We start from the raw sequence: 20,068 nt of genomic DNA, 5'->3' as shown, positions 1-20,068 counted from the left end.
GAGAGGAGGCTCAGAAGGGAGATCGACTCTTCCTTCTTCTCTTGGACTTTTTCTTCATGCTTGCGCAGAGCCCCCAGGCTCTTGTCAATAAAATCCTCCCCTTCCTTGATTTCCTGAAGGGTGGTGATCCTCTCCTCCAGGCTCTGAATCTTCTCCTCCAAAAGCCTGACCAGCTTACACTTCTGACAAGTGACGTCCGTCTTCTCTTCTGGGAGGAAAACAAACATGGCAGTCTCCATGCAGGTGACTGGAAAGGGGCCTTCTGTCGACATCATCACCTTCCAAGTATATTCCAAGAGTGCTCTTCTAGCTGCAGGTCCCTTGCTTTCTCCTTCTCAGAGCCCAGATGGCTGTGATGTGCCTACGGTGAGGAGCAGACTAATTCAATTCAAGGTTCAGTCAGTAGAGGGTGGGGCCAGCAGTTAGCCCCAGGCAAAACAGACACTCTCCAACAATCCCCCTCTGCAATCAGCTCCAACTCAGGCAAAAAAGACAAACAGAAACACTTACTCCAACTGGCACCACTTTACAGCAGGCTTTACACACACTCACACAGCCCCAAACACTGTCCTCCCACACAGTAACCTCAGCAAATTCTGCCAGCAGTTAAGGAAGGCAACAGAAAAAGACTCCCCACTCTAGCAGCTCCCTTTCCTGCCATCCTATTCTGCAGAAGATAAAAAGCTGTGTGGAATGTGGACGACAGCCTAATAGTTATTGGCTTGCTGGTAGTTTGTGGCTTGCTGTAGTATAAAGCACACCAGGCAAGTTATAGTCTGAGCTGTTATATAATCACAGTGTGAATACCAGGCCCATATTTGGCCTTTTGCTCTAAGATATTGGTTTCCTTTAATCATTGTTTACTTGGTGACAGGAGTCACATCTTCCATAAGTATACTCATTGTTTTGGAAATCAAGTTTCTTTGCACTTGTTACCCAAGACTTTTCTTTCTCTTTGCAGTAAACTTCCAAGCTGGGCAAGAGCTGTTGTCCCCAAAATATTTTATGTAACCGAGAAAGCCTGGAATTACTATCCTTACACAATTACAGGTAAGTAGGTAAAGTCAAATTATAAAATACAAAACATGTCTGTCCTTTAAAGCTCCATATTACGAGCCTGAAAGTAGATCTTACTTCATTTTTAATAGGATTCAGTTATTTTATATTTTTCTCTGATTTCCCCGGGTTATTTCTAATGTAGAACATCTAATCAATTACTTGAAACAATCCTAATCCTGAAACAGCAATAAATCATATGTAAGTCATATCTTGGCTTTCATTTTGTGTTTTTTCCTGTCTATTCCTAATCCAAATACTTTGTATGGCCAAGCTCAATAAGTTTTTGCTCAGGCATAACACACTGAATAAGACTGTACAGCTGTCCCTGGTCAGTCACACCTATAACTCACGTGGCTGTTGCCATACATCCCTCTCTAACAGATGCAACTGTGCTGAGCTGTTACATCGTGGGAATGTCATCAAGCACCCTAGTGTGGCATTTTGAAGTCCCACTGAATTCAGAAAATTGTGCGACAAGCCCTAATTATAGAACAGATCTCTGCTGCCTTCCCTTCTAGTATATCCCCTCTCATCTTGCCCGTCACTGCATTGGGAAATCCCCAGGAATGCTACAAGGTGGGGGGGTACTGTGGGAATTGGCAGAAATCCCCCACCTCTCCACTTCTGCGATTTCTCACCAGAGCAGAGGAGTAACTTGCATAAGTAGGAAGATAGTTTCTACTAATTGTAACTACAGCCCTCTGCCTGCATCCTATTACATTACCAAGGATCTCTGAGTCTCAGGAATAGCTTTTCAAGAGGTGCAGAGGGTTTCTATGGAAAGGAAATAATTTGTTCCATGAGTGGGTGCTGGAGGCAGTCACAAACCAAAATACGAACCGAAGTTCGTCATGAACCAGGCCAGTTTGTGGTTTGTGAACCGGCAGTTCTTGGGAGCTCATTGTTCATAAACCCTGACGAATTTTAGCCTGATTCATTTGGTTCATATTTCAGTTAACCACTGCAGACAGCCTGGCGCTGATCAATCAGTTTCCTAGGCAACAGGGGGGCGATGGGCTCTCTGCAGACCTTCTGCTGACCTGGAAGTGATACTTTCAAGAACTGAATGAACCAGTTCGCAAACTGGGCCAAGTTCGTGAAAGTTCATGGTTCATGAAACACGATGAACCACGAACCGCACGGTTCAGAATTTTCCTGGTTCATGCCCAACTCTAGTGGGCACCACTCAATTCATTGTATCCAATTCTCGGCTCCCACTAAGGGCCTCAGTGTCAAGCTAGATTAACACATTTTTAAAGAGTTGGGACCGGGTTCCCCAGACCCAACTTGAGTTCCCTGCAGCCACACAGCAGCTGTGGGGAATGGCTGTTAAAAAATAAAGGAGAGCCCAGATGGCTTCAGAATGCCTCCACAGGGGAAGGGGGGCTCCTCCCTCCCCCTCAGGCCATTTCTCTGTGTCACAATAGCACAGGGGGAGTTTTTCTCCTGTTTTCACTGCTCCACATACACAGAATACGTCACATAGAGCAGAAAAAACAAGGAAAAAACCTCCGTCCAAGCTATTTTGACGCAGGGAAACCCAGACCCAACTCTTTAAAAACTGAATGTCTAGCTTGTCCCTTAGCTGATAGTATTAGCAGGTACAACTTCAGATAAACAGTAGAACAAATCACTGGGCTGAACCAAGTTATCAGTTGCCAGAACTGTGGGTTTTTCCAATAGTTCCCCCACCCTGCCCCGCACACATACGCCAGGAGCCATTCAAGCACAGGAAAGTTTATTCACAGGACTTGGGTGGACTATTATTATTATTATTATTATTATTATTATTATTATTATTATTATTATTATTATTATTATTATTATTATTATTACACTTCTAGACCACCCTCCCTGTCAGACAGGCTCATATGGCTCATAATAGTAGCCATATTAGTGGATGTAAGAGGGAGAAAAGGTGATTCTGTGCTCTGCAGCCTCCCAAGTCACTGGCTGTTAGTCCACATGAGTCCTGCAACTCTGGAATAAAGTTTCCCAGAGTCAGAGATGGCTGCTGTGGGAGAAGAAAGTGGGGAAGATCTGCCAAGGTGCCCTCCCCCCTCCCCCACTGCCCTGGGTAAAGGGATATTTCCCAGGTCAGAAACAGGACACAGTAGCTAGCCCTGAGAAACAACATAGTTGTTTTGGCTATGGGGAAGTGAATCAACAGAAAAAACTCCCAGGTGGGATGATTCTAGGCACACCATGAGTAAATGTGACAGTCCTCGGCCAGTCTATCCTCTCTCCTGCAATTTGAAGCTTGATATGGGATGAAACCAGGAAAGCCATCAGAAGTCTCCAGAGCTCATGAGCTGCAGCATCAGTTTCTTCATGAACTTCTCACATGCTCTTTTCCTGGAGGTACCAAATAAGCCTAATCAGGGGAGGCTTTTGATGAGAACACTTGCACCATGTGCTAGTTTCTCCAGAGTCTTCACACCTATCTCTCATTTTATATTTCTAACCCATTCTTCTTCCAACGAGCTCAGGGTGGTATATAAAGTTCCTCCTGTCTCCATTTTATCTTCACAACAACCCTGTGAGAGAGTGATCTGAGAGTGAGTGAGTGAGAGAGAGTAGTTGATAGCTCACCTTAGGCTGGACAAAACCTTCAATCTTTGCTTAGTGATAGTAGGCTCCAGGGCAGAGACTAGCCCACAGTCACCCTATGAGGATTTGAACCACAGTCTTCCGAATCCTACTGCAAAAATCTAGCCACTACACAAAATTGACTCTTCCTTCGCCTCAGTCATTGCTTTAGAGGTGACGAGTGACTGATCATTCCACTGCCAAAACAACTGTGTGTGACGTGGGATGGGGGAATTGGGCTCAGAAACACTCCATCCTTTTCTAATACTTACATTGACAGGGTCTCTGAACCCCTATTTTGTCCTGCTAATAACTGCACTGGAGACAGTAACTGCTGGCAAAGAGGGGGCTGGACCCAACATGCCCAGCTCTCTTCCACTTACTCAATAGTCTTTATTATAGTAGAAAGGAAACGCTGAAGGAATTAAGACTCTGTTTGTCTTCCTCCTTTTCCCCTTGATTCCTTGCGTGTTCCCACATCAAATGAAAGCAAATCAAACTACTTGGGTCCCCAGGATCACCACCCTCAAAATGTTTTGTTCCCCCAGCCTCCTGCTGTGTATTGGTGCAGCTCTTTAACATCCTATTTTTTAAAAAAGGCACAGAGATTATACTAGCCTTGCAGAAAAATGTATATATTGTGAAGAGTTAGTTTAATCCATATAGGACAAAATGGTTTATCAGATTTGAATTGGACTACAGTAATTAAAAGCATATACAAAATGGTGATTTCTATCTACTTAAGAATTATGCCTGATACACATTTTGTTTCACTTGGAAGAACAGCATTTGAGCTTACATACTATACTATGATATTAGTATCCAGTTTCTCAGTACAGCATCAAACTACCATATTTACCTGAAAGGAAGGCTACTCCGAGTGTTAAACAATCCTCTTTAAATCCTTAAAATATCATGCACGAAAGGTTTCTGTTACTGTACCTATCTGTAACTTGTATGTGAATTCAAGATACCCCTTTTTTCCTGGATGGCACATTTGCCTGGGGGAACTGCTCTTCTTTTCAGGTAAATAGGATACGTGTTTTTTTGTTTTTTGCTAAATGTAACTTTACTTGCATGTACTCGCTCTCTCTCCTTTTCCCCCCTTTCCTTAGTATGGCCCTATCTACATATACTTAAATCTAGAGACTCAGGCTGTGAACAGACCAGACAGATCTTTCTACAAACCTGAGAAAAGCCCCAGGTTTGGGGGGAAATCTGAAACGTAAAATAAATAAATTTAATGTTAACCCTCAGCTCCACAAATCAAAGCAGCTCCTGTAGCTTTAAGAACCCAGTGCCCTCTTAGATGTTGTTATGGGGGTCCCTGGCAACCACAACAGTATTGTTGGCCTTCAATAACAACAACAACAACAACAGTGTGCTTATATACTGCCCTTCTGAACAGATTAGAGCCACACCCAGAGCAGAGAACAATGTCAATATTATTATTATCCCTACAATTCAGCTGGGGAGTTGGGGCTGAGAGGAGTGGCTTCCTGAAGGCCACCTTCAGTGTTCATGGCAGTAGTGGGAGTTGAACTAGTAGAGTGCTTATTTGCAGCCCAGCCACTTAACTACTATGCTTCAGCAGCTCTCAGACCTTTGTTTCTATTAGTGAAAGGCAGGGGAAGGGAGCAGGGCCCCTTCCAGGGCTGTTTTGGCCTTTGAGGGGAGACTTATGGGGCCAGGCCTGGCAGCAACTGATGGCAGACCTGGCTGCTCACTGTTCAACAGCAGCCACTGCGTGAAAGTGAGCGTGGTGAAGTAGTTAAGAGTATCAGACTAGGATTTGGGAGACTCAGGTTTGAATCCCCACTCTGCTGTGGAAGCTCACGGGGTGACCTTGGGCCAGTCACACACTCCTGATCTATCCTCTCAAAATGGGTTGTTGTAAGGATAAAATGGAAGACAGGAGAACGACTTAAGCTGTTTGGGGACCCCACTGGGGAGAATGAAGTAAATAATGAAGTAAATAATTAATATAGCAGGAGATGGGGGGCAGATAAAAGGTATCTTGGCTGGTGGGTGAATAGGAAAGAAGGAAGCAGAGAAAGGGGAGAGGATATGGGAGGTGCCAGGAGGAGGGAAAGAGGTAATGGCAGGGGAGGTAATATGGGGAAAATAAGATGCCCCTCACAAGTCCTTGCAAGCCCCCCTCGTGTATCTGTAAAATCCTAAATTGGAATATTCCTGCAATGAGGTGGAACTAGAACAATTTGAGATAAAATAGAACAAGTCCCCCCACACTTTTTATTGAAGGAACTTTTTCTGAGTGTAAATAATTTTTTTTCATGTCTACTATATCATTTGTCCCTCCTCCCAATAAGAGAGTAGCCCTCACCACTTTCAAGGTGCTGGGTAGATCACCAATCTCCACCCTTGGCTGTATCCCCCATTCCATGGGCAGTTAGAAGTTGTAGCAGAAATGTGCTGGTGCTTCAGTAACCCTTTCTCTCACTTCCTCTCCTCACTAGCTGCAGGGTAATTAGAAATCCTGCCCTTTTGCAGTGTCCTGTCCCACAGAGTCTATATTGTCCACACTGTGTGCGTCAGCACAATTCTTAGCGCGTCTTTGCATTTTAATTAAAGCAATGTGAGCAATAAAGTAATGATGCCATTATTTTTCCTTTTCTTCTCTTTCCACTGGACAAACTTGGATCAGAATACACGGTGAGTTTTGCTTACTCTTTGTCATGTTAATTAATTTGGAGAGATATTGTAGTAAAGCCAAGCAAGAGATTCCAAAATATTTTCTTCCATAGTGGCACTAAGTGCTGAGTAGAAGATATTTTATATATCACTGGGGAAGAATGTTGCAGCTAATGTTAGGAGAACTTTATCAATTATTTAAGTAATGATAATTTCAGAAATGATATATATTCGTGAGCAGTCACTGTAATAGAAAGAAATCTCTATTTAAAAATGTGGTGGGAGGTATAAAGTGCTGCTCATTGCTCATAGTAGAGACAAATTTAATTTGATTTTTTATTAACTTATAAAATGATAATCTCTGGGTACAGCATCTGGGAAAACTCCATCATCATGAGGTCAAATAAAAGGAATTTAGCCCCAGAAAGGCAATAAAAGAATGTTAAAATGTATGAGACCCCAAATATTTATTTGTTTCCTGTATGTTTATCTTGGCTTTTCGGCCTAAAAGAGGGCTCCAAAAGCAGCTTACAGCAATCATATATCTGTATGCTATCAATGCAAGAAAGGGTAAGTGATGCTTTAGGAAGGAGTTGTCACTGTAACATCTCAGTCCAGGCACGATGGAACAGTGCCTGGTTCCTCTCCTTCTGGCCATGCTGTGACAGCAGATGAACCTGTGTGCCAGCTCCAGTAAGTCCAAACCATTTGTTTTGGCAATACCCTCACTGTGTTGGGCTTGTTCTAGTGCGACTCGCTTTCCCCCTTGTTGCCCCCCACCCTTTGGAATAGACTGGCAGATGTGATGAGGAGGTTCCGTCCCTCATTGCTTTTAGGAGTTCATGTTATTTCGATATTGCTTGAGGACTTTATGATTGATTATTATAACACTGCAGGCTGATTTCCCTATTTTATTGATGGCAAGATTGCTTGCTAGATTGCTGTGTTCCCGGGGGGGGGGGGGAGGAATTTGCTCTCAGATGACTCCAGGCACAATGTAGTTTTGGGTGTATTGCCCTGAGCAAAATAAATCTCCATTTACCTTTCTTCTGCAGTCCAAAACTTGTAGCCACATAGTCCTGTAACAAGTAATTTTTAAGCTATAGTGGTCCAGCCAAAAAGAAAGGCCCCAAATGAGCTATAATGTGGTTAGGTGGAAGGAGGATATAACAGACCGTTGATACCAGTAATCCTGATTATGAGGTGATCATCATTTCTGTAACATGACAACATGTGTTTACCAAGTCAAGGTGAATGTAGTTGAAGTCAACCAGTATTGTTGAGCCAGCTCCCTTATTTCCTTCTCCATCTCAGCCTCAAGGGTTTGATCAGGTTTGACAGTAGTACATCCCCACTTTTACATAACCATGAAGGCCCAGTACTTCTACCCATATTGCTTCTGTTGGGCTGTTCATTCCCCTAACGTTTTCTAGCTTATTTGATTCAATGTCCTCTGATATACAATGCAACAACCTCTCCCAAGATATCTGTCCCTATCCTGTCTATAAAGCTTATACCCAGCGGTGACCATATCCCATTGGTTTTCCCCATTCCGCCATATTTCTGAGACACCAATTATATCTAAATTGTCACACAGCACCAAGCACTCCAGCTCCCTCGTCTTGTCTTGGAGGCTTCTAGTACTGGTTCACAGACACCTATAAGATGTTCCCTTCTCCAACCCTTGCCTCCCTCAGCCCCATTGTCTCTGCATGTGGCCCTTCTTTGCCGTTCTACTCTCCCAAGTTCTGTTGTGCTCCTGAGTGATGAAACTATCATCCCTTTGAACTGAGTAGCCCTGAACCAGAAGCTCCCCTGCTCTTGTCATCTTTTCCTCTGGGATTAGTTTAAAAGCTGCTCTGCCACCTTTTTGATATTAAGTTCCATCAATGTGGTTCCTTTTTGGTTCAAGTGAAGCCAGCCTCTATATTCTTAATAATCAAATCACTCACTTCCAAAATCTCACCTTCCCCCAACCCCAGAGGAGTACCCTCAGTACGGGAGGATATTGGTCTGTCATCCAAGTAAGCAGTTATGTCCTGTCTCCTCAACCTGACACCCTCCAACCTCAAAACTCTCAATCTCCATGACATCAGAAGAGCTATCAGCCCAGGAGGGGGAACGTTTTGGTAGGACCATGAAGGTCTCATCCGCAGGCCCTTCTCTCTCCCTCAGTTTCTCCAGGTCAGCAACCCTAGCCTCAAGGGAATGAACCTTTTCCCTGAGAGCCAAGAGCTCCATGCATCAAGCACACACCCACAATTTTGGCCTACTGGGCAGATAATCATACATATGGCACTTCTTGCATAATACTGGATAGCTGGACCCTGCTGGATTTCTACCTTTATAAGTGGTTTAATTGTTTAAAGGTGTTTTAGGGTACAAATAGGGTGCTTATTTTTCTGTTCATGCTTCAGTCCAAAATATTGATATCAGTCCATTGCTGAAGACTGTGCAAGTAAAGAGTTGAACTTCATCACTGAAGAGTTTTTCTTCTAATATAGTTTAGAGGTTGTATCCAGTACAGAATGGAGCTTATTTTCCAAAAGGTTGATGCCTTATGGTCCCCAGGGAGAATCCTGCCCTGGAGGACTGTTTGGACCCAACTAGCAGCTTTAAGTATGAGTGTAGGTCCTCCTGTTACCTCCTTCCACGCTGCTGGTTTCTGGCTGGGATGAGATGATGGCCGAGCCAGTGGCATCGTCATCAGTCTAAGCTAAGTGGCTCATGGTGGGGGGCTGCTCGACTTGTCATGCTGCAGGGCTTTTTTAGCAGCTCACTCTCCCCCTATGTGGAGCATTAAGAGCTTGGGTCTTCTGATTATTATATATTTTTGCAATCATGAACTCCACATACCTTAGAAATTATATCCATTTGAGTCAACAAAGCACTTACTTATCACTGCCATCTCTATAACAAGGGTATTGTACCTGTTCAAACTGCGGGAGAATACAAAGAGGCAATGCTGATGGCTGTTCTCAGCTATCAGCCTCTTGAGGTTGACTAAGCCTGAAAATATTCCACAAGTTGTGTCACTCTATATCAGCCCCTTTAATTGACTGTACTTTTTTAATGCTTAAAAAGCACTTTAATCAAGATTTTATATCTAGTTTTAAGGCAATTCCACAAAATAAATTATAACAGGAGGTGAATCTTTTCTCTAATTCTAAATTCATGCATTCAGCAGAGGCTACTTGAAAGGGAAGACAGTGGGAGAGATAGAGATGATGTCTCAGATATGTAATATATCTTGAAATCCAGTTGCTTTTCTAGATACAGGAAATGTGTTATAATGGAGCCATGGAAAATCCTAACAACCTTGCCTCATTTCCAGAGAAAATGATTGCAAGGATAAGGCATTGAATAGGTATCATGTAAGTGGAATCTGTTTATCTGTACTCGGAAACAATGCCTCTGAATAGGCATGGGCACGAATTGAAATACGAATCTAATTTCATGACAAATCGGGCCGATTCATGTATTGCGAAAACATGTTTCGTGGGGCTGCATTTTTCATGAAATCCACTACTTTGGGGGCTAATTTGTTCCATTCTGAATGCTTCGTGCTGCCAGACAGGCTGACGCCGATTCATTGATTCCCTAGGCAACATAGGCCCGGAATGTCTGCAGATCTTTTGTTGCTGTGGAAACCCCAATCTTAGTCCACATAAACTTGATAGGCAGCTCTCCCTGCCAACCTGAGAGCTGAGCAATGCGGGTCTGTGCACGTTTACCTGGGAACTGTAGTTGGAGACTCCTTCCCTCTCTGTTTCCTTTCTCCATTTTTAAGAACGGGATGGTGGAGTAGCGGTGGTGGCGGCAGCCTCAGCAGCTCTTTCTACTGCTGCTTGCTGCTTGCCAGCTTTAGGAACCCTTCCTTGACTCTCTACCTCCCATCCTCCTGCTGCTCTGACATGCCTTCCCACCCACCTGCCCCCAAGCTCCCCAGAGCGGATCTGCTCTGCTTGGCATTTCCTTCAAGAACTTGGGGGAGGCGGGCATGTCAGAGCAGCAGGAGGATGGGAAGGAAAAGTCAGCAAAGAGAACTTGAAAAGAGGAAAACTGCAGCAGGTCGCTCCACTTGACTTTTCTTCCAGCAGTGGCAGAAAGCAGGAGGCCAGGAGGACGGGAGGGAAAAGTCAGCAAAGAGAGCCTGAAGAGAGCTACTTGGAGGGTGGCTGGAGGAGAGCCTGCTGAAGTCTCCCTGTGAGTTTGGCATCTCTGGGTATGAAGGGAGCTGTTGAAGTGCTCCAGGTTCTGATGAATCTGACGGTTCTAACAAGGAAGTTCGTAGCCAGACTCGTAGGTTAGATTTTCGTAGGGCCAACTTCGATGAACTCAGAGGCTTGATGAGAGTCATTCCGTGGGGGAGTATGCTGAAAGGGAAAGGAGCGAGTGAAGGGTGGGCTCTTCTCAAACATGAGCTTTTGCAAGCTCAAGCCCTCACTATCCCAGCAAGACGGAAACATGGTAAGGGCTCCAAGAAACCGATGTGGATGAATAGAGAGCTCCAGAATAAGCTAAGGGAGAAAAAGGAAATGTTCAGGAAATGGAGAGAAGGACAGACCTCTAAAGAGGAATATATGAGGGTTACTAGGTACTGCAGTTCAGCCATCAGAGAGGCCAAAGCTCAGTACGAGCTGGGTCTGGCCAGGAGGGCTCACTACAATAAGAACAACTTCTACAGATATGTGAGAAGCAAACGCAGGGTAAAAAAGGCAATTGGACCACTGTTGGGAGTAAATGGAGAAATTCTGATTCAGGACAGAGAAAAAGCAGACAGGCTTAATGACTTTTTTGCCTCTGTTTTCTCCCTGAAGAACTCAGGCACATGCCCCTCTCTATACTGCCTTGGTCAGGCCGCACCTGGAGTACTGTGTGCAGTTCTGGAGGCCTCACTTCAAAAAGGATGTGGACAAAATGGAGAGGATGCAGAGGAGAGTGATGAGAATGATCATGGGTCTGGAGACTGAGCCCTACAAGGCAAGGCTGAGGGCCTTGGGAATGTTTAGTTTGGAGAAGAGGAGATTGAGGGGGGACATGATTGCTCTCTTTAAATATTTGAAAGGCTGTCATTTGGAGGAGGGCAGGGAGCTGTTCCAGTTGGCAGCAGAGGGTAAGACCCGAAACAATGGGCTTAAATTTCATGCACAAAGGTACCGGCTGGATATTAGGAAGAACCTTTTCATGGTCAGAGTAGTTCAAAAGTGGAATCAGCTGCCTAGGGAGGTGGTGAGCTCTCCTTCACTGACAGTTTTCAAGAAGAGGCTGGATGAATATTTGTCAGAGATGCTTTAGGCTGATCCTGCACTGGGCGGGGGGTTGGACTAGATGGTCTGTATGGCCTCTTCCAACTCTATGATTCTATGAATCACGACACTAACAAATTGTATTGTGAAACGGGATAATTTCATGGAAGTTCATGTTCCATGATTCATGGAACGTGATGAAATGCAAAACTCATTTAGTTTTTTTCCTGTTTCATCCTGTTTCCTGCCCATCTCTACCTCTGAACTGGGAAAGAGATTGTCTCTGAAGTTAGTAATAAGTAGCCTAGTGGATTGAAGAAACCATGAAAAACTTGTGTCAGTTGTAAGTCACCAAGGTATGCTTTTTAATTAGAATGTAGTAAAAACTCTTGCATTCATTCAGCTATATGATGGGAAATAAATGTCAATGTCCGAGCTCCTAAAATAAACATTCTTTCTAGACTCATGCTAAAACAGAATGAATACAGAAACTGAAGTTTGCTGATTGTATAATTGCTTGCTGAGGCATTCACAATATGGGTTACTAAACAGTAGTGGGTGCTTTTGCTATTTGTATTCCATTTTTGTTATTAACTAAATTGTTTGGGAATTAGCTGATGACAAGTTTATTTTTACCTGTAGTGGAGGATTGGTCCCTTAACATAGATCAAAAGTTCCTGGAGGGCTGCTGCCCCGAAGGCAGCTACTTGGACCCAAGTAGCAGCACTGAGTATAAGTTCTCCTGTCACCTCCTTCCACACTGCTGGTTTCTGGCTGGCAGTGGGGTGGGATGAAGTAGTGGCTAATTTATGCAAATACAAGGTTATTCCTTCCCATTCTTATATGTTTCACTCTTAGGATCATAATGTACAAAGAACTCTAAATATTAATTACTGGAAAACAAAAGTAGTCATCTGCAGCTTCAAAACTCCTTGCTATACCTGACCCAAAAGAACAGTGAAATTATATTGTTGTCTCTGAAATCTACTCTTTCAGTAATGTGAATTTTAATTCTCACTTTAGTACTGTAAAATTAAAGCCTGAGCAAACTGGAAAACTAGTGAGGAGAGTACAATTACTTTCAATGTTGACAAATCTCAAATTCAGGTTGGAGGCGCAATTTTTAGGCACGGCAGAATTGAAAGTAGGGCATTCCCACTGGAAATGAGAGTCTTCTGATATCTTTTTCAATTTGGAGGCCACCATAGACTCTGTGATTGTCTTCCAAACCTTTTCTTGTTCAACCGAATCCATTTCAGCACCCTTTATTCTGCTATATGGTATCAGAAGGCAGTTAGGGGTGAATTTTGTTGATCATTGTTCTGATGTGTGCTATAAGGCAGTTAAAGCAGCATTGAAGAGTAAGCTGAAGACTGTATCTGTTCAGTAGAAATTGTCATCCTTGGCTTATCTGAGATTGCCCTATGATTCTCAGTGATTAAAAACAAATGTGGTCTAGAGAATTATCTAACTTACATAACCAAGTTTCCTTTAGAAAAGCCTTTGTACTTTTCAGATACCAGCTAATACCATCTCAAGTTTTAGATGGCAGATGCTGTAACATGGTACATAATCTGCTGTTTTTGTATGTAGATAGGATGAAATTGAGGATATGCTGCACTCTGTAAAACAGAGGACAAGATACATGGAAATTTTTACAGAAGGCTATCTGGGACAGCATCCAAACAATTGAGAAGGAGATGATGATGATGTTATTACTGTACATAATTTACAAAATTAATCTTGAACAGCACCAATAGTTTATACTTGTGGAGTCTAAGTCTGTATATCACATACTAAAGAGCATAGTTTATTTGCCTAAACTGATCATTTATGGTGATCATATGGACTGATGCTTTGAGATCTAATGAAGGAGTATTCCTTTGATCAGTGCTAACTGTGGAAGTATTGTGGTATTTCTTTTCTAAGGAGAAGAGAATGATTTCATAGAGAAAGATTTCATTATGGGATTCTGTCATACAGGTACTCATTCTGTGCCGAATGAAATTCTTGCAATCAGTAGTTATACAACACTAGAACTATACTTATTAAATGCTCCACATTTGACCTGCTGCTTTCTGATTAGTTTAGCAGAAAGGTCTCTTTGTTAAATCAGATGCCTACTTACTCATGTCACAATCTGGCAAATTGAAGTGTTGCTCCTGAACAAAAGTACGGCTGTGCAAAGGGAGAGGAATTTCTTTTCAGAATAAACAACAGGACTTCTCGGACCATACCACCACCACCACCCTTGACATTACAGCCGAAACGTCTGCGAGGCAGAACTTTCAAAGAGAGCCTTTGAAGTCTTTTGATGTTAGGTTATTTAGGGGCAGGCATTTCTTATGGATGTTATAAAGTTGCTGACAGTTTTAATAGTTTGGTGTTTAATTTTTAAAAATATATATATGATTTTTAAAAAATCTGTTACCTACTTTGGGTCTCAGTTACCTGGGGAAAGGGCAAGCTCATAAATATTTTTAATTAATTAATATTATGTTATATGGAATTGCTGGTCTACAATCCTAACAAGAGTTATACCCTTTTAAGTCCTTTGAAGTCAATGTAACTTTGATTAGGATTGCACTGTTAGGGATTTTTCTTGAGTTTGATTGGATCTATGGGCTTGTAGCTAATAAACAACATGCAAAAAGTCCTTTTAGAAACCTGCAAGGATTTTCCCCCCTCTCATTTAATCCATCTCAGCTAATGGGAACCTTGCATTTTATTTATATTCTTCTTACTATTCCCAGCACTTCCTTTTTGCAAGCTTCTTTTCTGAATGCATCAAAGATCAATTCATCCGTTGATTCTCCAGTGTTACTTGATTACAGATACCACTTGCTGTTCCATTTCCTAGATATATTGTAATTAAACTATGTGTACACTGAACTATTTTTTATGTTCTTGCGATTGAGGTGAATCTTACCACATCCTACCACTCCACTAGGGTTGCCAACCTCCTGTAGCCCCCCCCCAATTAAAACTGATTGCCAGACTGCAGAGGTCATTTCCCCTAAATAAAATGGCAGCTATGGCAGGCAGATTCTATGGCATCTCTGCTGAGCTCCGCCCTCCCCAGATCCTGCCCCAGTTCCCCAGGAATTTCTGAACCCGGAGCTGGCAACCCTACACCCCACTGAGCAACATTTTGACCCTTCCACCAGCCTAAGGAATCTTTTTCCAACTTAACTAGTTGTCCCCTGCTCAAAAGTCTTAACATAAGCCGCACTTAAGTGGGCAGTTTAAGGAAGCCTCCTTAGAGGATGGCTAGATCCATCCCTATGTCTTTCACTCTTTACCTTTTCTTCTCTTTTTTCCTGATAAGTTCCATTAGCCAGATGTATCAGTAACTCCTATTATGTCTTTTTTGATCTTTTCATTTACTATTTACTTCTTTGGGAACCTGGGCTCCCATTCTGGCCCATTGTGAGTGAGAGGACCGATAACAGCAAGGTGAAGCAAAGCCAGGGCAGCATCAGATCACAGTTCGCAACAAGGCTTCTGACAGAAGGATTGTGCTACTTCTTCACCAGTATGAGATTTGCCCTGAAGTAGGAGTTCACAGCAGCTGGAACTTTTCATTTGGTCAACTGTTTGCAGAATCTAAAGCGTATTCAGCATTACTGTGACCATAGGAAGATTTATGTCTTCATCTAGGGGGGGTCTTAGGATAATCTTCTAAGAATAAAATATTCAGACAAGAATTTCTTATGAATCAGAAAACAACACATGACCTTTGCATTCATCTCAGTTATTTATTTATTTATTTTTGCAGGTGACTGTGTAAAGAGAAACAGGAAAAAGCATTTTTTTTAAAAAAATTAAACTCTTCTAGAGTTTGGTGTAGGTTTGGTATAGTGGTTGGAGTGTCAGATTAAGATCTTTCTTGGCTCAAATCGTCACTTTTTCATGAAGCTTTCAAAGTGACATTTGGCTAGTAACTCTTTCTGGGCCTAACCTACCTTAAAGGGTTGTTGTGACACAAAACAGGGATGGGCAAATAAAGCAAGCTGCCCTTTGAGGGAAAGCGGAATAAAAGTGTACTAGAGCAGAGGTGCACACTTCAGAGAGTTATTGCAGGCCATATTAGGTCTAAGAGGAGTACCTCATGACATCTCCTGGCTCCATTATGGGCTACATAATAGTTTGGGTTGGGAAATCTCCCATCCGGGAGTGGGGGGCATGAGTCAGAAGAACACTGCCTGCCTCTTTGGCCTCCCTACTTCCCAGAACAGGACATTCCTCAATTTCATCCCAAGAATTTGGAAATGGAAATATTTTCCTATTGTATCCCATTGGGCTTGCATATGAATCAGCTGGACAGAAATTTCTCACTAGTTCCCAGCAGGAATTCAGTGAGCAGTTTCAGATGTGATCCCTCCCACGCTGTGGAAACTGCTTGCTGTATCACTGCTGGGACCCAGTGAGCACCAATTCCCCACTGGGAGTCTGCATTCTGACCTCGCCCCCCTCCCTCCAGCAAATTTATCTTTTGTTTCCCTGGGCCCATCCAGCTAAATATTTTTTACACTGCCTGGCAGCAGCCCTTCAATATCTTTCCCAGTCTTCTCACCTAAGATTGTGTAAGTGGCGGTGGTAAGACTGAGATGCTGGTGTTTGAACTTGAGATGTTATACATGCAAAGCCTTGGCCCAAAAAACTTGTATTCTAAAGATCCGATCTGCTTTTGACACTTGTTGTCAGATTGCTACACCTACTTCTTTTGTTTTCCAACTGAGTAGGGGTTAGAGCACAGCTGTCAACCCATATGGTTCACTGTAGTACTGGGGACAGACTACTGCGTAATTTTGTATATGACCATCTGCAATGTATTAGAATTTTGCAGCAATATATTTTGTGCACAGTGACTGGGTTTCATCCAGCATGAATAATGACAGTAACGAAAAGAAAAAGTTTAAAAGTTTGGACCTAGCTGGTTTTTGTCTAGTCTATTATTTGTAAGCTAAAAAATTTCCTTTGGTTTTTTTTCCAGGATAAGACCAATAACTTAAAAACTGTAATGATTTCAGTAGTGCAGGACCAGACCCTTGGCATATCATTGTTAAACGTTTACAATTATAGCCACAAAAATATTATTCATCTTCGTTCTTCTGTGCCTCCACACATGGGACTGCGCAGGCGCAGGCCAGCCGCCGGAGAATTTTCTAGAGCTTCCATGGCTCCGAAGGGGCCGTTTGTCGCGCACCTCAGCGACCGTCTTCCCGCCCAAACGGTCACGTGATCCTCCAGCGACCAACGGCCCCTTCCCTCAGTTCTCTTCTTGCCGCCGCTTGGAGAGAACGTGAGCTTCGTTGCTCTGTGCTTTTGTGCTTCGTGCCTTTCTCTAACTGATTGCTTGGCTTTTGACTTCGGACTTCGTGACCTCGACTCTTCTTCGGATCTCGCTTTGGACTTTGACGTGGACTCGGTAATTTGACTCGGACTGTTTTTGACCCTTCTTTCGCTTGCCCGTGAAGATGGCCTCAACGGCTCTCTTCAAGCATTGTCTCCAATGCCACACCAAGATGGCCAAAACCGATGGCCATGAGCTGTGCCTCTTTTGTTTGGGGGAGACCCACAACGTGTCGGCCTGCAAGATCTGCCAGGGCTTCACCAACAAGGCCCGGCAGGATCGGAGGGCCCGACTGAATTCGTCACTGTGGCAGTCGGTCATGTCCGAGGGGACCCCATTACCTAAGGCCGGCCCTAGCCCCTCTGCCGAAAGGCGCTCAAGAGCTGGCTCTGTGGCCTCCGCGAGGTCGGGGTCGAAACCGCGTCCCCCGAGTGCCTCGGCGTCGAGAGCGGCCTCCCCAGCGCAGGGTCCGGCGCGGCCGCCCCGCAGCGCGTCATCCACCAGGTCGGATCCGAGACCGACATCGGAACCGAGGATCCTGGTGCCGAGTCCCCGGTCGGAACCGACGACCGGTTCGATCCCTATAAAATCTAAGAGGTCGAAGCCGAGGTCCCCTTCGAAGGCGAGGAGCGCGCCGGTTCCGAGGTCTTCTTCGGAACCGGCAAAAAAGAAGAAGAAGACCAAACATCATCGGTCGCCGCATCCCGCTCCCCAGGGAGAAGTCATCGTGCTTCCTCACACGCCTTCCCCTCATCTGGGTTCCCCCGAACCAGAGGAAATCTCCGTGCCGGTGCCGGATCCGATGGCCTTCGAAACGGTGCCCGCAGAGTTTTCGTCGGGGCCGGAGCTGAGCCCGCGCCGTCGGAGCCGACCATCTCCTGCCCTTCGGTCGCCGAGATTGGAATCGAGCCCGTCTCCTCATCGGGGCCGTCCATCTCCTGCCCGTCCATCTCCACCTGCGGTCAGTCGTGAGCGACGCCGGTCCGGGGACAGCATTCGATCTGCCCGATCCACTGCATCCCGGCATCGTCAAGCCTCCTACCTTCCCTTGCCATACCGTTGCCAGTGGGAAGGGGCACCTGCTGGTTTCTCCAAGTCGGAACCGGGGCCATCGACGTCGAGGCGAATGTGGTTTCCCCCTCCAGTCCAGGGTGAGGACTCCCAGCACGGTTCCGAGGAAGGAGAAGTGGAGAGCCTGGCCGAGTACCAGTCGGAGTCCTGGTCCGAACCGTCGCCGGCTGATGATCTGGTGCCATCTACGGGCTCCCCATACGAGGACCTCCGCATCTACGCTGACCAGATGGCGAGGATGGCCCAGGCCCTCGAGATGGACATCTCCTCGGCGACCCCACAGACCAAAGACAAGCTGCTCAAGCGGATATACGGTAACAACCCGGCGTCCATTGGCTTCCCCATGCTCGAGGGTATTGAGGAGATCGTGGAGAAGGTGTGGAAGGTGCCCTGTGACCAGCCTCCAACATCTAAGAGGATCGAGCAGCTTTATAAGATCAAGCAGGGCACCTGGCCGGCGTTGGTGAAGCACCCTCCACCTTCCTCCTTGGTCACGGAGGAATTCAACCCCCGACGGTCGGGTCACTCCTCGGTGCCTGCCGATAAAGAGGGCAGAAAGCTTGATGCCATGGGCAGGCGCCAGTACATCGTCGCTTCGCTGGGTCTGAGGATTGCCAACTACCAGACCATCATGGCAGGGTACCAGCTGTACCTCTGGGAGAAGTTGGCGTCCTATACCCGGGACCTCCCACCTGAGCAGAAGGCTGTGGTGTCCCTGCTGCAAACAGAGGCTGTCCGGCTGTCTAAACAGCAAATGAATGCTGGGAGCCACGCTGCTGACACTGCTGCTAGAGGGATGGCTTCGGCGGTGGTCCTCAGGCGCCACTCCTGGTTGCGGTCGACCGCCCTGTCTCAGGAGGTGCGTTCCAGGGTGGAGAGCATGCCCTTTGAGGGGGACTCGCTGTTCTCCAAGTCCACCGACGAGACCCTGAAAAAGAAAAAGGAGGACAGACAGACGGCACGGTCCTTGGGTCTGGCTCCTTCGGACAAACCCGCCTCCAGGCCACGGTACGCTCCCCGGTCCGGCCCTTACCACTTCCAGGGCAGGTACCAGCAGCAGCGGCCGGGTTTCCACCAGTATCCTGCCTACCAGCAACGGTCCTACCCTCCCACACAACAGCAGAGGAGGCGTAGGCCCTTCAAGCCTCGTCCGTCACAGCAACCGGCCCAGCAGAGAGATCAGCAGGGCGCCGGGAGGCAGTACTGATGGGTCGCGCCAGCCGTATCCCCGAACTTCTCGGACAGACTGAGTCCACTCCTCTCTGAGTGGGAGTCAATAACATCTGACTCATGGGTCTTAACTATTGTTGAACTGGGATACGGGCTGGAGTTCGTTGAGCTGCCTAGATGCAGTTCACCCCTGACAGCTGTCAATAACACTATGGCCGAGCTGGATGCGGAGATCGTGTCGCTCTTGGCCAAGGGTGCTGTGGAAGAATTGCCCTATGAGGACTCTGTCAAGGGTTTCTTCTCTAGGTTCTTCCTGGTCCCTAAGAAGGATGGGGGCTTACGTCCCATTTTAGATCTGAGGGGCCTTAATGCCTTCCTCAAGGTGACCAAATTCAAGATGGTTACGTTGGCGGCTGTGATCGCCTTGCTCAAACACGGGGATTGGTTTGCGGTCCTGGACTTAAAGGACGCATATTTTCACGTGGGGATACGGGAGGAGCACAGGAATTACCTGAGCTTCGTTTACCGGCAAAGGGTTTTCCGGTATAAGGTGCTCCCTTTTGGCCTGTCCACTGCCCCACGAGTGTTCACGAAATGTGTGGCCCCTGTGGTTTCCTTCCTGCGGGAAGAAGGCTGTACCATCTTTCCGTACCTCGATGACTGGCTCATCGTGGCTGAATCGGAGTCTAGGCTGGTGCAAGACATTGGCTTTGTACTTAGCACTTGCCAACGCCTGGGGCTCCTGGTGAACTTTGAGAAATCCAAACTGGTGCCCAACTGCAAGGTGTCCTACATTGGTGCACTGTTAGACTCTGTGGAGGGTAAGGCTCTGCTCCCCTTGGAGAGAGCTAGGTCCCTAAGGGGTCTTGTGTCCATGTTTAAAAGGAACCGATTCCAGTCCGTGCGCACTATCCAGTGCTTA

The 20,068-nt window shown here is 45.6% G+C and overlaps 1 protein-coding gene across 1 annotated transcript in view; it reads left to right on the top strand.

Annotated features, from left to right (window-relative positions):
• PITPNC1 (phosphatidylinositol transfer protein cytoplasmic 1) overlaps positions 1-20,068 on the top strand; it is a 242,459-nt gene that overhangs the window by 125,926 nt on the left and 96,465 nt on the right. The window contains exons 4-5 of the mRNA XM_054976296.1: positions 962-1,050; positions 6,314-6,321. Of these exons, the coding sequence (XP_054832271.1) occupies positions 962-1,050; positions 6,314-6,321 (97 nt within the window). The remainder of the gene's footprint in view (positions 1-961; positions 1,051-6,313; positions 6,322-20,068) is intronic.

The sequence above is a fragment of the Eublepharis macularius genome, chromosome 4, assembly GCF_028583425.1.
Source record: "Eublepharis macularius isolate TG4126 chromosome 4, MPM_Emac_v1.0, whole genome shotgun sequence".
Classification (NCBI taxonomy): Eukaryota; Metazoa; Chordata; class Lepidosauria; order Squamata; family Eublepharidae; genus Eublepharis; species Eublepharis macularius.
Note: the sequence above shows the minus strand (reverse complement) of the source record. Positions and strands in the feature narration are given on the sequence as shown.